The sequence below is a fragment of the Heliangelus exortis genome, chromosome 5, assembly GCF_036169615.1.
Source record: "Heliangelus exortis chromosome 5, bHelExo1.hap1, whole genome shotgun sequence".
Taxonomy (NCBI): domain Eukaryota; kingdom Metazoa; phylum Chordata; class Aves; order Apodiformes; family Trochilidae; genus Heliangelus; species Heliangelus exortis.
The window spans coordinates 23,901,391-23,916,885 of record NC_092426.1 but is presented as its reverse complement, the minus strand read 5'-3'; the positions used below and the strand labels follow the sequence as shown (position 1 = coordinate 23,916,885).

At 33.7% G+C, this 15,495-nt stretch overlaps 1 protein-coding gene across 4 annotated transcripts in view; it reads left to right on the top strand.

Moving 5' to 3' along the window:
* TTC6 (tetratricopeptide repeat domain 6) overlaps positions 1 to 15,495 on the top strand; it is a 58,427-nt gene that overhangs the window by 17,282 nt on the left and 25,650 nt on the right. For all 4 annotated transcript variants that reach the window (XR_011726316.1, XR_011726315.1, XM_071746089.1 and 1 more), the window contains exons 5-10: positions 6,199 to 6,358; positions 7,126 to 7,230; positions 8,195 to 8,290; positions 10,158 to 10,223; positions 12,160 to 12,587; positions 13,626 to 14,103. Coding sequence is in view for 2 of the 4 variants with exons in the window: in XM_071746089.1 (XP_071602190.1) it covers positions 6,199 to 6,358; positions 7,126 to 7,230; positions 8,195 to 8,290; positions 10,158 to 10,223; positions 12,160 to 12,587; positions 13,626 to 14,103 (1,333 nt within the window). In the remaining 2 variants the exon portion in view is untranslated. The remainder of the gene's footprint in view (positions 1 to 6,198; positions 6,359 to 7,125; positions 7,231 to 8,194; positions 8,291 to 10,157; positions 10,224 to 12,159; positions 12,588 to 13,625; positions 14,104 to 15,495) is intronic.

The window sequence follows — 15,495 nt, the reverse complement described above, 5'->3', positions numbered from 1 at the left end:
AACAAGAAATACTGAGCAAATAGTGTAAGCTTTCTGTGAGTGTAAAATTCTGCAATAGTAAAAGGTTTAAAGTGCACACCCACTAGCCCTTTATCACAGAGACAATCTTACTTCAATCCTGATTCTACAAGCACTTAGGAACAAGCATAACTTTAAGTAATTGAGTATAGTTCTGTTAAAGTCGATGCATGCACAGCGACTGTACGTAAGCACGTACAGAACCAGGACCTAGGATAAGCTTGTAGACAAAAGTATTCATTGTGTATCTGAAAGGTATCCACATGTTAACTGCAGGATCCTGCATCTTTAGTGATTGAAGAGCTGAAGTAGAACAAAAGGCATAATAGTATTTTTGATGTTGACACACCATGGAAAAACAGACCTGCCAAAAAATTTGTTTTCTAAGAAGTAGAAATGTAGTAGAAATGTAAATGGATTTTGGAATAAGTCAGTTCAATTTTATCATGTTATCATATTAAAAATTTTTATATTTCATGGAAATTCCTAAATCTTTGTTTAATTTATTGTTTTTTTTTTTTTTTACTTATATTGCACTAAAATAACATGCATATGTGTGAATATGAAGGATATTTATTTTCATTGCTTATTACTTCAGTTACATTTTTGCTTTTTTTGTGCTTTTCGAGTTTATATAGTAATGTCAAATAAATCCAAACCAACAAAAAACCAAACAGAATTGTAGCCTTAACACTCCCAAGATTTTCTTGATTTTTGTTTTTGGAATGGCATTTTGTTACTTATAGTCTCAGTGTATCACCTGGTCCAGAAATATAAAATTAGTTCTTATAAGGTCTATAGTGATCTAAAGAATGGTACAATGGTAAAGGCTAGGTCAGTTTTACAGGGTAATTTGTGTAGCTTGTTAACTTGTGCTGACTTGGAAAACATGCTTTTAGTGCAGCCAAATGCAAGGTCATAAGGATAAGAATAGGGAATTAGGGTCATCCTTTGTAGGAGGAGAGATTGTATCCTGAAAAGCAGTAACTCTGAAAGGAGCTTTACAATCTTGAAAGATAAGTAACAGGAGATGACTGTGTAATACTTTCTGAACTTCAAATTAACCATGTTTACCTTAAAATAGAGGAGGTGAGACATAAGCAATAATATAGAAAAAAAAAAAAGTTTTGGGATTAGAAATATTATACAGATCTTTTATGTTCCAAGTAAGTGCTCTAACAACTGAGACAGACAAGTTACCACTTGTTCTCTCTCTTGTCTGCATGACTTTTGCATTCTTTTCTGCTCAACAGCAGAACTTCCTGTATGCAGAATAGTCAAATAATGCAATGGTGAGTGGTGTTTGAATCCTCAGATAAGTGGCAAATTCTAATTTCCTGGCTCTGCTTCAATAATGAATTATCATGAAGAGGTGAAACTCACCACTCCACTTTTTATCTTGCCTTAGAAAAAAAAAAAAAAAAAAAAAAAAAAAAAAAAAAAAAAAAAAAAAAAAATCATGCTGCCCTTCACTGAAAGAATGGATGCATCCACCCATAGAAGAGGGCTCCATGTTCTGGATTTGAAATGCAGGGGAATTTCTGCCTGCAGCCCCTGAAACATCTAAGTTCCAGAAGGGGCAACAGATTTCCTGTTGGATACATCTCTGATTCTTCTTCCATATTAAGGTTTATAGGAATGTTATGGATTTAATGCACTTAACAGAGTGTTCCAAATATCATTCTAGGGGAGAAAGCGTAAGTGTCAATTCCTGGGTGTGATCTCTTTTTCTTGAATATCATTTCTGTATTAAGACATTTTGAAAGATCATTACATGAGATACAGAGCTGGTTTGAATATGTTGCCTGCAAGGTATAGTACCTGATGCAAGAGGATTTGCTAAACAAAAACATAAACATAACTGACACAGTAGGTAAGGTTTCAGTGTGGACAAATTGAGAGTAACTTTAAGATTTCAATGTATAGCAATAAAAGAATCAGCTTTTGAAATTATGCCTTACATCCTTTAAATAAAAAGTGGATTTCTTTCTGAGTTGTATTCTGAGCTTCACCCAGAAAATTGTGCGCTTGATGCAAGAATACTGATGACATTTTATTATCTGTATTATTTAGCATCTGAGGTTCGGTAATCATGATGCTTCCCTCTGACCTTAAAATAAGAATCCATTAAGTGCTTTAGGAAATTTTCAGTCCTTGAATTCTTTTGATGGATTCCAGATTACCCCTACCATCAAGGATAGCATTATTTCAGGATACAGGATTAGGGCTTGATGTTTTCCCTTGGTTTTTTGTGAGCTCCTGCATTGGTCAGGAGCTTGGGTAGCATATGAATATTGCTCATATCCAAAAATTCAGTTTTTGCTTTTGATTCAGCAATGTTTCTGTTGGACAGATACAGATGGAGAATATAAGGACTCAATGAGAATAAGGGTGCCACTTGGCATTGTAAACAGGGATTTTAGCTTCTTAGTCACCCAGACACTGACTGGTTTGCAGGTCGTTGAGAAAGAGGATTTAAGGAAATCATGAAACAATAAATTAGTAGGTGTAGTGAGCTTTGCTCAGATTTGAGAGGTAGCATGAGAATGGGCAAAAAGGAAAAGAAAAACCAAAACCAACATTATAAAGTCAGTAAGAGTCAGAAGTCACAGAAGTAGAAGTTGTTACCACATTACTTATCCTTACTAATGACAAAAAAGGAAAGGCTGTGGGGGCTCTGAAAGCAGAGGAGCATCCTGTATTTGAGTGAGCTTCTCTTTTTCTATTACTTAAAAAATATGATAATATTCAAAGCAAGCAAATATGATCTTTGCAGAAGTACATTTCGAATGCACGTGAACACAACAAGGTGATGCTTCTCTACATTAAAGAAATGGAAACTGCAGCATGTGAAATGTGAAACTAGAAATCAGATCTGAGCTTATTAAAAAGATTAGAAAAATACTTTAATTTTAGAATATTGTGAGTAATACTTGTCTTCTGAGTCTGTGTGGATGATGAGATGCAAGTCATAGTGATGAAGAAACAAAGTAGTGGGGAGATGAAGATTGAGAAGAGGAAGGCTTATAAGATTATTATCTCTCTATATTATATTAGCCTTGCTGAGCTAGCACTGGCATCATCTGATCTTTTTGTTGGTGGAGAATATAGTGATGAATCGTCTGTTCTACCCTAACCTGTAGATGGCCTTTTTCTATAACTTTACTAGACATAGAGTATACAAATAAGATAGGAGGGTAGAGGACAGAACCCTTTGAAATACCCAGGAAGTTAAAGGAGTTAGATGGGAATGGAAGTGGGAGAGATGAAGTGTAGAGGCTGTGGACAGAATTTTAAGAGAATGGCTTGGTTTTCAAGAAATATCCAATATGTTTAGTAAATGAGTGTGGGCTTTATGAATCAGTAGAAATTTTGAGGAAGAAATGTTTACATTGAAAGCTACATTACCTGGAGATGAAGACAATTTCAGTTTAAAAAAAAGCCAAATAATACCAAAATCTCTCGCTGAATTGATTTAATTGTTGAAATCTAGAAAACTAAATTCTTTGGAGCACTGCCATCTAGTGGGACCATCTACAATCATATTCTGGTTTTAATTTTTAAAACTAGCTGCCTTATGTGAACCTTGAAAGTCAAAGGTATCATTGTTGTGACTAATTTAGGTCCATTTAAGCCGTTCACATTTCATTATTGATGAGCTTCCTGCATTCAGCTAATTTCACAAACTCAAATGACCTGTGTGGATAAGCATCATATCTGTGTACTGGATAATAAAATTCAAATGACTTTGTCAGCTCTTTAAATAACAATACATCTATTTTGGGGTGGGGTTTTTGGTACTAATTCTGAGTTCTTCTGTGAAAGAATTTTTGTTTGACTGTAACAATGTCCAAATAAGCCTCCATTGGTAGGATTTTATGGTAGATCAGTTCAAGAAAGCAATAATTTTCTTGCTTTAAAGACTCATCTTCACTACAAAAAATATTCACAGGCTTAAAAATATACATAGTTTTTCACTCCCATCTACAAAAATGTCTTGTGGAGTGGGGTGTATCAATTTATCAAGGTGTAAACTTCCCAAGGTCAGATACAACTCTCCTGGGATTGACTGAAGTTTATCTCGTGAGATAGCAAAGGTGCCTTGCTTTTACCCTCCAGTTTAATCTTTGCACACTCTGCAGATACCAGTTACCTGAGAGTTTAAAAAGATACTTTTTTAGCCATGATGACAAGTAGAAAAAAAAATATATTCGTATGAAGGTTATATCTAGAGAGTCTGATTTTACAGTTTATTACCAGTAGATGGAAACAGAATATTATTAGCTCAGTATTATTATTGCTTGGAGCTTTTTTCCATGTTGTTTCTCTCTTCCAGAAATGAAAACTCTGAATATTGTTTCACGTGAACACACAGCTGATTCCTTGGCATATACTCCTTGAATTGAAAAGTATTTGTAACAAATTTGTTCTCACAAAATTGTCCTAAAAGAGGGACAACTCTTTTAATGTTGTTAACTCGAAACACTTTGAACTGCCATATACTAAGGAATATTTTGATTGTTTTATACAATTTTGTATCTTGTATAACTTCACTTGACATTCCTTTGTGTAGGCATCCACCTTGAAGAGTCAGAACCACCAAATACTTAAATGTGACGAAACACTAGAAAGGCCAAGCACTTGTCAAAAGTTAGGTTTTCAGCTCTTGGTTTTTTTCTCTTCAAGACAAAGCTTCCACTTGAAAAAAGGAACATTCCAGAAAGAGTTCAAGAACTACTCCCAGCCCTATAATCTCTCTGTGTAAGAACTATAACTTCTGGTCTAGTTCTACACTTTAAGGATTCCTTTTAGCATCCAAATGTTCTTCAGAAGGCATTTTGTTTGCTAAATCAATGGCTGCTTCTCAGTTTTGTTGAGACTCCTTTGTTCACATGTTATTCTAAAAATTCAAATAGGCCTTAAAATGGAAATACATTGCCTCTGAGAGTGAAATTGCAAGTAACAGAATTTACACACTTTGGTTCCGTGAGTGCACACCAGATCTTTGTTATTATTTTAGTTTGCAGAAAAACTACCCCAAACCTGACTAACACCAGTAGATGTCAGTGTTGGCATATGCCAGTGTGCCAACGTGTTGAGAAAAAGTCACGTTCAGTGTAATGTGCATTTTAGTTTACATACATAAATGGTTACTTAAATTTATGAAATTGAGTGATTTTTTTTTTTTTAAATTTTTATTTTTTTCTTTGTTTGTATATATACATATTTCAACATTTATCGTATTCAGTGCTTGTAATTGCTAGAAACTAAAAACTATATGAGTGACAATTTAATTATTAACTACAGAACTAGCTGCAAGAGTAACAAAAAAAAAAAAAAAATTAGCTTCTACTCCCTGTTAGATAAAAATATAAATTATAAATTTACATATAAATCCTTTAAAATATCTGTTGAAGTGGTAAATAGTAATTGCAGTCACTACTAATCTCTGAAATAGTTTTTCCATCCACATAGTAGTAAAAGATTTTTAAAATCTGAATTTTCCTTTAGAGTTGCCAGGAACAAAGGAAATAGAACAGTTATTTCAGTATTATTTATGTATAAATTCATATGCATATATGAGCATTCTTTTGACTTACTGTGTCACATAAAAATGTTCACTGTGTTTGGAAACAGAAACTGCAGATAGAAAATTTGGATCTATAATTATTCGAAATGGCTACATTCTAAAGAGAAATACTCTCTTTGTAAGATAATTGTAGATTTATTTTTAAAAAGGACAATAAAAAATTAATTAGAATCCAATCCCCAAGTAATCAGAAAATATGCTATTGAAAACCAGCCAGACATTCCTGCTGAAATCAGTTCTCCATGGCATTTAAGTACATGTGAATGTAAGCACAGCACTTGAGTGGTGTATTTGCCATGCATGAAGTTGCACATATAATGCATTTCATACTAATTTAGAGCTTTGCGCTATATTTTTCCTATGGCTTCCATAAGATGCGCAATGGGCCTGATCACTGCAAAAATAAAAAGTTTAGCACCAGGTTTCCATTGTGTATTAATTTCAGTCTTTAATTTACAAAAAACCACCTTTAAATGATTTCTATTTCTTTTTAAATTTTATTGCTTTTTTTTGTAATTAACAACAAAGCTATTCTGTGATGTTAATATCTGACATAATCAGAGTAATTTATTCATCTCATGTTGCTGCAGAATTTGTTATGAAGGCATTCCCATTTCAGAGCAACTCCAGAATAATCAGACAGATGGGATTCAGTATCTTCCACCTCATATATCAAGAAGTCCTACCGAATGCCATAAAGCAGCTGAATATTGTGTTAAAAAGCCACAACTGCAACTGTTAGGAGAGAAAGTAAGAAATAATTTTAATATTCTGTACACGTGTTCTGTACATGCACAGTGTGACAAATGAAGACTTCTCCCAAGTAGCCACCAGTAAGACAAGAGGGCATGGACTTAAGCTCTGTCAGTGGGGGTTTAGGTTAGATACTAGGAAAAAATTCTTTACAGAGAGGGTGATCAGACATTGGAATGGGCTGCCCAGGGAGGTGGTGGATTCTCTGTCCCTGGAGGTTTTTAAGAAGAGACTGATGTGGCACCCAGTGCCGTGGTCTGGTAACCACAGTGGTAGTGGATTAAGGGTTGGACTTGGTGATCTCAGAGGTCCCTTCCAATCTGGGTAATTCTGTGATTCTGTGAGATTCAGGGGGGTGAGGGTGAAAAAAGGTGTTTATTTATTGTGTCATGCAATAAAAGGACAGAAAACTTTGGAAATAGTGTTCTGTTCTTTTCCAATGTTTGACACTATGCAATATAAAAATATACATATGGAGTTTCTCATCAGTGGGATGTATTGTACAGCAAACTTGTATCAGTTCTTAATTTTTTCTCTGAAGTAATAAAATATGCTAGTATACTAATTAATAACAAACAAAACCACTAGAAGAGCAAACCAAGAGGAGCCCTATACCTCTCAGGACTTCATTGTATTTGATGTTTTTCTTAAAAAATCATGTTTAGCAGAAAATGGCATTTTATCACCAAAGAGTTCGGATTGAGTACAGATGTTTATAAACTGGGTTTGTGTTAGTTGGTAACTGAATTGTATTGGTTTTGAAGGTTTCCATGTATCCAGAAGCTTTAAAAATGTTTTTTGCTCCAGCTCCACCAAAATTCTCTGCTCCGATTTCTTCATTAAAAGAAATATTATTTCCTACATATGAGGTAAGTATTTTAATTGTATTTTTAGTGTTCCCATCTTTTGCAGAAATCTAGGTCTTTTTTACTATTATATTTACTAACTGGAGTAGCTCTATTTCATGCTGCTATCTTATTAACACTTATGTATATTGTAAGCATAGTATATACGTCATTGAACAGTTTTTTATAGCAACTATTGAAGAGTATTGTTTAATTTTTACAATAATATAGTTTCTGGTACTAACTACTCATAATTAGAACTTAATTTTACGTTATCTTACTTAATATCTTTATGTTGAAAGCTACTTCTTAATTTTTCTTCTGCCATGTTATGCTGGCAATGATTTCTATTAAAATGAAATAAAATATTTCTTACATTAAGCAAAATAAGTTTTAGAAGATGGCATTTTTTGAGTTTTGAAATGTTTTGAGTGTAAAATCTCTACTGTGATTGCACTATTGCAAGATTTGATTCATTCATGTAGAAGAGCATGCCTATTTTATGCCTGTATTTGTAGTACTCAAGCAAATTCATGATTCAAAATTCCTAGAGAAATTATCTTTTCATGATGAGTGCGCACTCCTGTGCAAGAACTAAAGCACAATTATGCATGGATGAATTGGTAGAAGGCATAAACCTGATATAGTCCCCACCTCCTAGCCTTACTCTGACAAATGGAGAGCTGTGCTCTTGGTACTATATGGCCTACTGCGACCTGATATAAATCACCAAAGCTAAACTTTAGAGAACCAGGTAGCAGTAAACACTTTCCTCAGGTCTCTGCCCTTTTTGCACCATGTAATTCTTTATTACATTAAAGAATGTGCTGCATCAGAAGCCTAGGATAAACGGCTTCTGAATTGCTGGTCTTGGTCAACTTAAATCCTTTAAATATGTTATTTGCTTTATTTATTTATCTGCTATGTTTTCTATAACTGAATAATAGTATTGCTCATATTCAAATATGCAAATATATTAATATTTCAGAGCAATGCTATTGAAGGTGTTCTATTTGAAGACTTTTTCACTGATCATGAAGAGTTAGAAGATGAAGAAGACGATAGTTTCTATGATTATGGACTGGTGAGTAATATGGTAAAATTGCTTAAATGTAATGCTTAAGATTAGCAAATCAATTCATAGTTTGAAGATCTAGTCATAAGTTAAAATATTTCCATATAGTTGACTTTTAGAAATAATTCTGGTAGTTTTCATTTTTAATAGTTAGAAAATGCCAAATCCAACTTTTTGAAACTTGAAACTTCTTAGAAGGAGCCATTGCATATCTTAAAAATGCTTCTTAATTTGCATTATTACAGCACTAAATGGTGATTTAGAGGCCTGTGATATAAATATAAAAGGTTTTGAGTAATATGACATGTCTCAGTTGAGCAGCTTACTGGATATTCCACTGTGTTCAGAAATTTGAAAAACTGCACAGGAAGCAGAATAGGGGAAAAAAGATATTTCCAAGTGTGTGAATTTTTGATCCACAATTTCTCAAAATTTTGTATTAAAGAATAAGTCAGCAGTTCTCTGCAAGTGAAAGGTTAAAGTGTGGCTTTTAAGCTGCAGTGTAGGTCTTTCCAGTTACAGAATCCTGACAATCTCAAACACGGTTGGTCTTGTGGAGGCAATGCAGGAGCTGAGAGCCTTAGGCTGCACAGAGAACCTGAAGGACCTAATGCCAATGTTCAGTTCTAGGTGTTTACATACCATCAGCTATTTCAACAGATATATTTGGAACAGATCCAAGAGGTGGAAATGAGTAATGACTTACCCAAATTCTATGGGAAGTAAGGTGAAAATACTTCTTTACCAGAAAATCAGAGGTACAACTGAGTGTTCCGGTAGCTAAACCACAGCTGAAACCTTGGAACTGGTCAGTGATCTTGCTGAGACCTCAGTTGGAGCTGAGGAAAACTAATGTGCTGGTTTGAACAATTCTTGCGGGAGCTGGCTAGAAATAATGAGGAGAATCTTATTTAGTATGTCAAAAGGGAAGAATTCTGCTAGCAGCTTTGCACATCTATATCCTCTGTCAGCAGTTAAGATAGTTATTTTATGTTTGACTAAAAACTATTTCAAATTTTGTGTCATGTTTGTCTTCAGACACAAAGAGTTTAGGGCTGTACATGTATTGATAAACTGATCTGGAATTATTCAGCAGATATGAAGAGTGCTGGAAGTCCTTTGCATGTTTACTGGGCAGTTAGATATAATAATTGGAACTAATAGTCTGCAGTTACTAAAATACTATATTTTATTCCATATTTACTTGTTAACCTATTTGGAACATCTCTTTTACTTAAAAAGAAAATTGTAACAAGTAGGTGTGTTAACAGCAACAATTAAAAGCAGATGAAGTACATACAGATTCTCAGAAGAAAGTAATATTCTCATTGGAAAATACAGTTTTAGTGATGTTATGTGGCCATTTTTTTTGCCTGGGATTCCCAAGATAGGAATGAGTGTGTCACTAATGTACTTTTGTGTGGATTGGATATAGTGCTTAAAAAATGTGGTCAGTTTAAAACATGTTAAGTGGAAAGACAGCTCCATTTATGCAGTAATTCATTATGTAATTGACAGTGAGGCATATTCAGGGCATGTTCTGAGACTGGAACATCTGCAGCACTTACAGGGAGCATCTCCACTGACTATTTGCTCTTAAGCCTTGATGTATTGTAAGCATATTGAATGTGTCTCATGTTTTAGGACATCTGGTAGTGGAACAGACTTAAGACATCCAAAAATCCAGACAAATGCAGACCTTACTTCACTCTGGCAAAGGTGGAGTTGCTTTTTACTGCTGAAAAATAAGGATTTCTTTGGACATTAGCTCTTTTGTTGTCAGTCTCTGCTTTTAAAAGTAGAGTGTATCTAAAAGCTCTATTCATATTAGGCTCAGACTTATTCAGATTTATTTTGATTTTTGTTTTATCTATAGGCAAAAAGTTTACTAAGAACAAGATGCCAATCCTTGCCTGATTTTTGCGAGAGGCAGAGCTCAGAGGTATTATTTTATGTTTACTCATATTTGTTCCTGAATGTTTATTTTGTGTAAGAAATTCTTCCAGTGAACTGAATTCAACTTACTGTTTTCCTATTAGATGCAAAAGTGAGAATCCCAAAAGTCTTTTTCAAGCAGACTGGTTACATTAAAGAAAGCATAGCTCTGAAATAAGAACCCCAGTTAACTTTACAGGCATTTGGATAGAGTTAAGTGTGAACAGTCCTTGCTCTAGCTAACCTGAAATGAGTGGATTAACACATCCAAGCGAAGAGCTTGTGGTTATCAGGTCCTTGCTTTTCAGACGCGTCGGTGTTGTCAAGGTTCCGATCCGTCAAGTCCTATGTACTTTTATGGCTATTGAAGTTATGTTGGCTGTTACACAAAACACAGAAATTATCAATAAGCTGCAAAATTTACATGTGCACAATAAACTCTGCAAATTTTACATTTGTGCAAACGTGATCTTGAATTATGCAAGTAATATTTTATTAAAAGAATTTGAGGACTAAGCATTTATTTAAATGTCTATATAGCCCCATAAAGACCTTCTTAAAATTAGTTCTGACAATATTATTTTTAAGATGGACGTGAAGCATGGCAGCTTGTATGCAACAATTAACATAATTTAAACACTGGATCTGCAGTTTGAATTACTCATTGATGTTTGTTTTTTAAAATATTAGTTTCATGTTCAAATAGAGGTAGTCTGGTTGAATTCAGCTGGCAATCCTTTAGCAAAACTGCATAGCTCCTTAAAAAAATTTGTAAAGTAATTAAAAATTTATGAATTTTGCATTAAAACTATTTGATTTGGTGATAAATGACAGCTAATAATTGATACATGTAGTGATAAGTAATAGCTTTACATTGAGTTTCAGCTTTTTAATAAATCAGTCTGAAGCTTAGACCTTAATAAAAAAGTATAACTTTACTAAAGAAGATCACACTTGTGACACTGAGATTTTTTACAATGTCTTAAAAACTTCAAAAGTTATAAAGCATTAAAAAATAATCAAGGGCATTTAGTTACTTAAACTGAGTGCTTTAAATTATCATTAAAATAAACTAAAGGCTGATGTGATATCTTTATAATCAATACATAAATTAAATAATTCTTAGCAGATGACTGTAACCAGCATTGCCAAAGTGCTTCTTAAGTCTTTTAAATTTTGTTAAAAATTATTCAGTTCCTCAATTATTTAAAAACTTATTTTATTGGTTATTAACAAGTGTTTCCCTCTGCAAATTTCAGGCAGTGTACATTAAATGACATTTTGATTTCTCTGACAAAATTGTTATATGCCTAGTATTATCATGAAAGTTAGTGAACTGGAATTAACAGAAAGACTCAGAAGCAATGAATTTGTTACTGTAAATAGTACTTGCTTAATAATTAATAACAAACATCAGAGGAAAACAGTTATTCTTTTGGTTTTGATTTTGTCAGGCAATTCAGGGAGGGTGGTACAAAGTATGAGGGTGCATAATTTCATTCAGATATTAACTGTGTTTCCATATAATACAATTGTACTTTGAAAAACTATACACAGTTCTCCTGTCTTCTGAATTGATTAATGTATCTGAGTTTGTCTTTTTCTGAATGCCACCATCAAAACCATACTTTTTTGATTTTAATATTTGACTGTTCTACAAGGTCTGGGGGTATTTAATTTAAATTTCTGTGGTACTTTTTAGAGAAGATTGATTTTAATTGTTTATTGAGCTTCAAATAATTTCAGATCTCTTTACTTTAACAAAGATGGGCAGATATTTTTTCCCCATTTAATACTATATATTTTTAATAGTTTAGTCCCCAGGTTGCTATTTCTGTTCTTTACAATTATAAAATAAAATCAATTCCATTAAAGCTAAGGAAATTTGATATCTAAATCTTACTTCAAATGAACACCTAAATAAACTTTCTTTCTTTTAACAGGTGGTATCGATTAAAAGATCGGTATCAGCTCTGGAATTGACTACTTTCAAACATAAAACTACATTAAATATTTCATCTGATTTCAAAACCAGCATGAAAGAGTTGCAGGTGATGAAGCAACGAATGGCTGAGCCAAGGGCTGAGGCAGAGATCGGGAAAAGCTCCCCTACCAAGCACCTATTGAATCAGATCTGCGATGATCCTCAGTCAATGCAGACAGACATGCCAGTAGAAAAAATGCCTACTTTGATGGGACAAGAGGATAATGAGAATGACATTGTTCTTGTGGAGCAAACTCAAAAGCCTGGGATTAAATGCACTGTTTTCCAAAGAAGAAAGACAACAAAGAAATCAAAGAAAAGAATAAACCCTAGAAAATTAGAAGCAGTGATGAAGACATTAAGTCAACCCCCAAAGATTCTTAAAAGGTTTTCTTTAATTAATGTGTATTGCCTTTTTAAAGAATGTTTTTTAATTTGTAATTGTATTATCTTATTACAGGTTTTATTTTTTTCAATATTAACTGTTGATCTGAAATTAGGTAATAATAGCATAGTTATTTAGGAATAATATATATTATTTAATGCAAAAAAGGTACATAATGCTCAGATATCTTTTGGACATTAAATATGCACTGCCACTTCAAACGGAAATCTAGTTGCTTCATGCAACAACAGAGTAAGTTTTATCTAAGCATAAACACATGATTGAATGTTCAAACTTCTTTCCTCTGAAAGACAAGGGGGAAATTCCAAGTATTTAGGAAACTAAAATGCTAGGCTTGACTAACCATGAACTTCATAGATTGCATCAAACCATTAGCTTGCCTGTTACCTTCTGTCTTCATTCATCAATCGAAGTATTTTTCTAGTGAATGTTTATTATATATGTACTTCAAATATGGGGTACATTAGAAAATATTTAAGTATTAAAAAAAAAAAAAGATAAGAAATAAATGTTCTAGCAGGTTTTTTGGTATTTCTTAAATACTAACTCTTAAATGTGACCTACAAAATGCCCTTGTAAATGCAATTACTTTTTTTCATCTCTGAGTCACGCTCCTGTTGCTTTATTCTCATGGCCTCTTACTAATATCATTGGGATCTATCACTATTAGATTCATCTATCTAGCATTTATCATCATTTAACCAGGATGGTAATTGCTTGGAAATATTGTCCTTTCTTAGTTTTAGCATTGTTCTTATAAATATAAGTTAGAAGCTTTTGTAGGAAATAAGCCTGCAACTCTAAGTGCTGAATGCCCTGAGAACATAAATCATTTGGAACAATTCTGTGTACTTGTGGCTTTCATAATGTTTTTTGATAAATGTCTGATAAGTAAAAAAAGTAGCACTAGCAAGAAAGCTAGCAACTGGGTTTTGAATAATTGTTGGGTAGGAGGTTGCAATTTGATATTATTAATGTATCTGTGAACCTTTCATTAATTTTAATGTATTTTCCCTCAGGTCTGTGTCTCTGGGAAGACTTCCTATTCATGATAAATTCAGTATCAAGGTATCTTCAGCAATCAAACAATACCAAAGCCCCAGCATCCCTTGTTTGCTAGATTTTGACAGGTTTGCAAAAGTGAGGGGTGGAATTCCAAAAGGAACTTCTGCTCATGTGTGGGTCAGTGGAATATGGAACTGCTGGCTTGAAGAAACTTTACCTTATAAATCTGCTTCTGAGGATAAGGATGCTGAATTACTAACAGGAACTGAGACGAGGTACTTGCAAGAACCAAATCCAGAAATAGAATTGGTTGACTCAATACAGCCTGTTCTTCCTGAAGATGCAAGAGTTAGTATTGAAGATTTAGAAAAAGAAGTAAGACAATTGACTGAGCTAATAGAAGAGCATCCTTCAGCTTTTCACTACTGCAGGCGTGGAGCAATACAAAGAAAGTTAGGCAAATTAAAGTCAGCTATGGATGACTTGGAAAAAGTAAGTTTAATGCCATATTTTACTTCCATCAAGCCCCCTTTTTATTCTTTTTTAACTGAGTTCTTCAGCAGGTGAAGAACTAGAGCCAGGAGAGTTCATAACTAGCTGAACACTGCCACCTTTTACCTTTCTATGATAGCATGATCCAGATTTAGTCCCACAAGAGTTAAGATGCAGCCTCTTAATAAACCATTTGTTTTACCCTAGTGTTCTCCAAGCACCACAATGTTGCTTTGGAGACCCTTTCTCAGGGCACAACACTCCTAAATGGAGTTTGAGATAGGATAGCCAAAAAGGATGGAAAATATTTTCCTTCTAGTTTTGTTGCTGGCAAAGCTGACAAATATATTCTTAATTTCTGCAAAAGTAAAATGAGCAAGTAAATCAAAAAATCAAGTTTTTCCTGTGTCTAATTAAACTATAATTTGACACTAAGATTTTATACACTAATACTATTTTTTTTCTATGTATGTTGATTTAGTCAACACTTTTAAGGTCCCTTTCTAATGCTACAAATCTGCCATTGTTTCTGTCCAAGACCCTGCACAGCTAGAAAGACAAAGCAGAAAACAAAAAACATTAGTGAAAAATACAGAATTAAAAAGGAAGTTTCTGAAGTCTATAATTTAAACACTGGTGCTGTAAAAGCTTTCAAAGGCATTATTTAAGCAATTGCATAGCTCTGTATGGTTCTGTTGTACTTTTGGTATGGTATTTTTATTGTCATTAAACATCTATACAGGTAGGAATAACCATGCTGGAACCCCAAAGTACTTGATTCTATGTATAAAGTCATACAGCAAAATATGTCCTCCTTTCCTTAGCCTTGTCTCTTAACACAGCATCTGGAGTTTGGAGAAGCTCTGGGGTTCGTGGTCCTCATACTGGAGATCTTGATAATGCAAAATTGAACCAGATCTCCTGTGCTGAAGAGCAGAACACCATAGATCTGCCAATGTTTTAACAATAGGAACCTTTAAGTAATGTAAATAGAATTTCTTCTGATAAAATGCAAAGCTCAGGTGGTTGTAATATATGGAAATGTTTAGAGGAACAAAACAAAGAAGTACACAACAGCTTTGCTTCGTGTTGGTTTCTGCATTCCTTTCAGCTAATAGTCTCAAACCACTGTGAACTTTAAGGAGACTCTCAGTGTGTTCTGCACTGGGATACACCCTCCAGATTTGGCTCTGCTTCTACAGTTTGTCTTTCCCAAATGCCTATTGAGTTAGGGAGAGGTTTCCTTATATAATACCATTTTTGATGCTTCTCTTGGGGATAAATCTATATTTTTTTTTTTTTACTGTGTCATGGGTACCTATTTTATACACCTCCAATCTGTACATACTGCCTTCCAAACTTTAAGTTAAGTTAAGTATCTCACCAGAAATT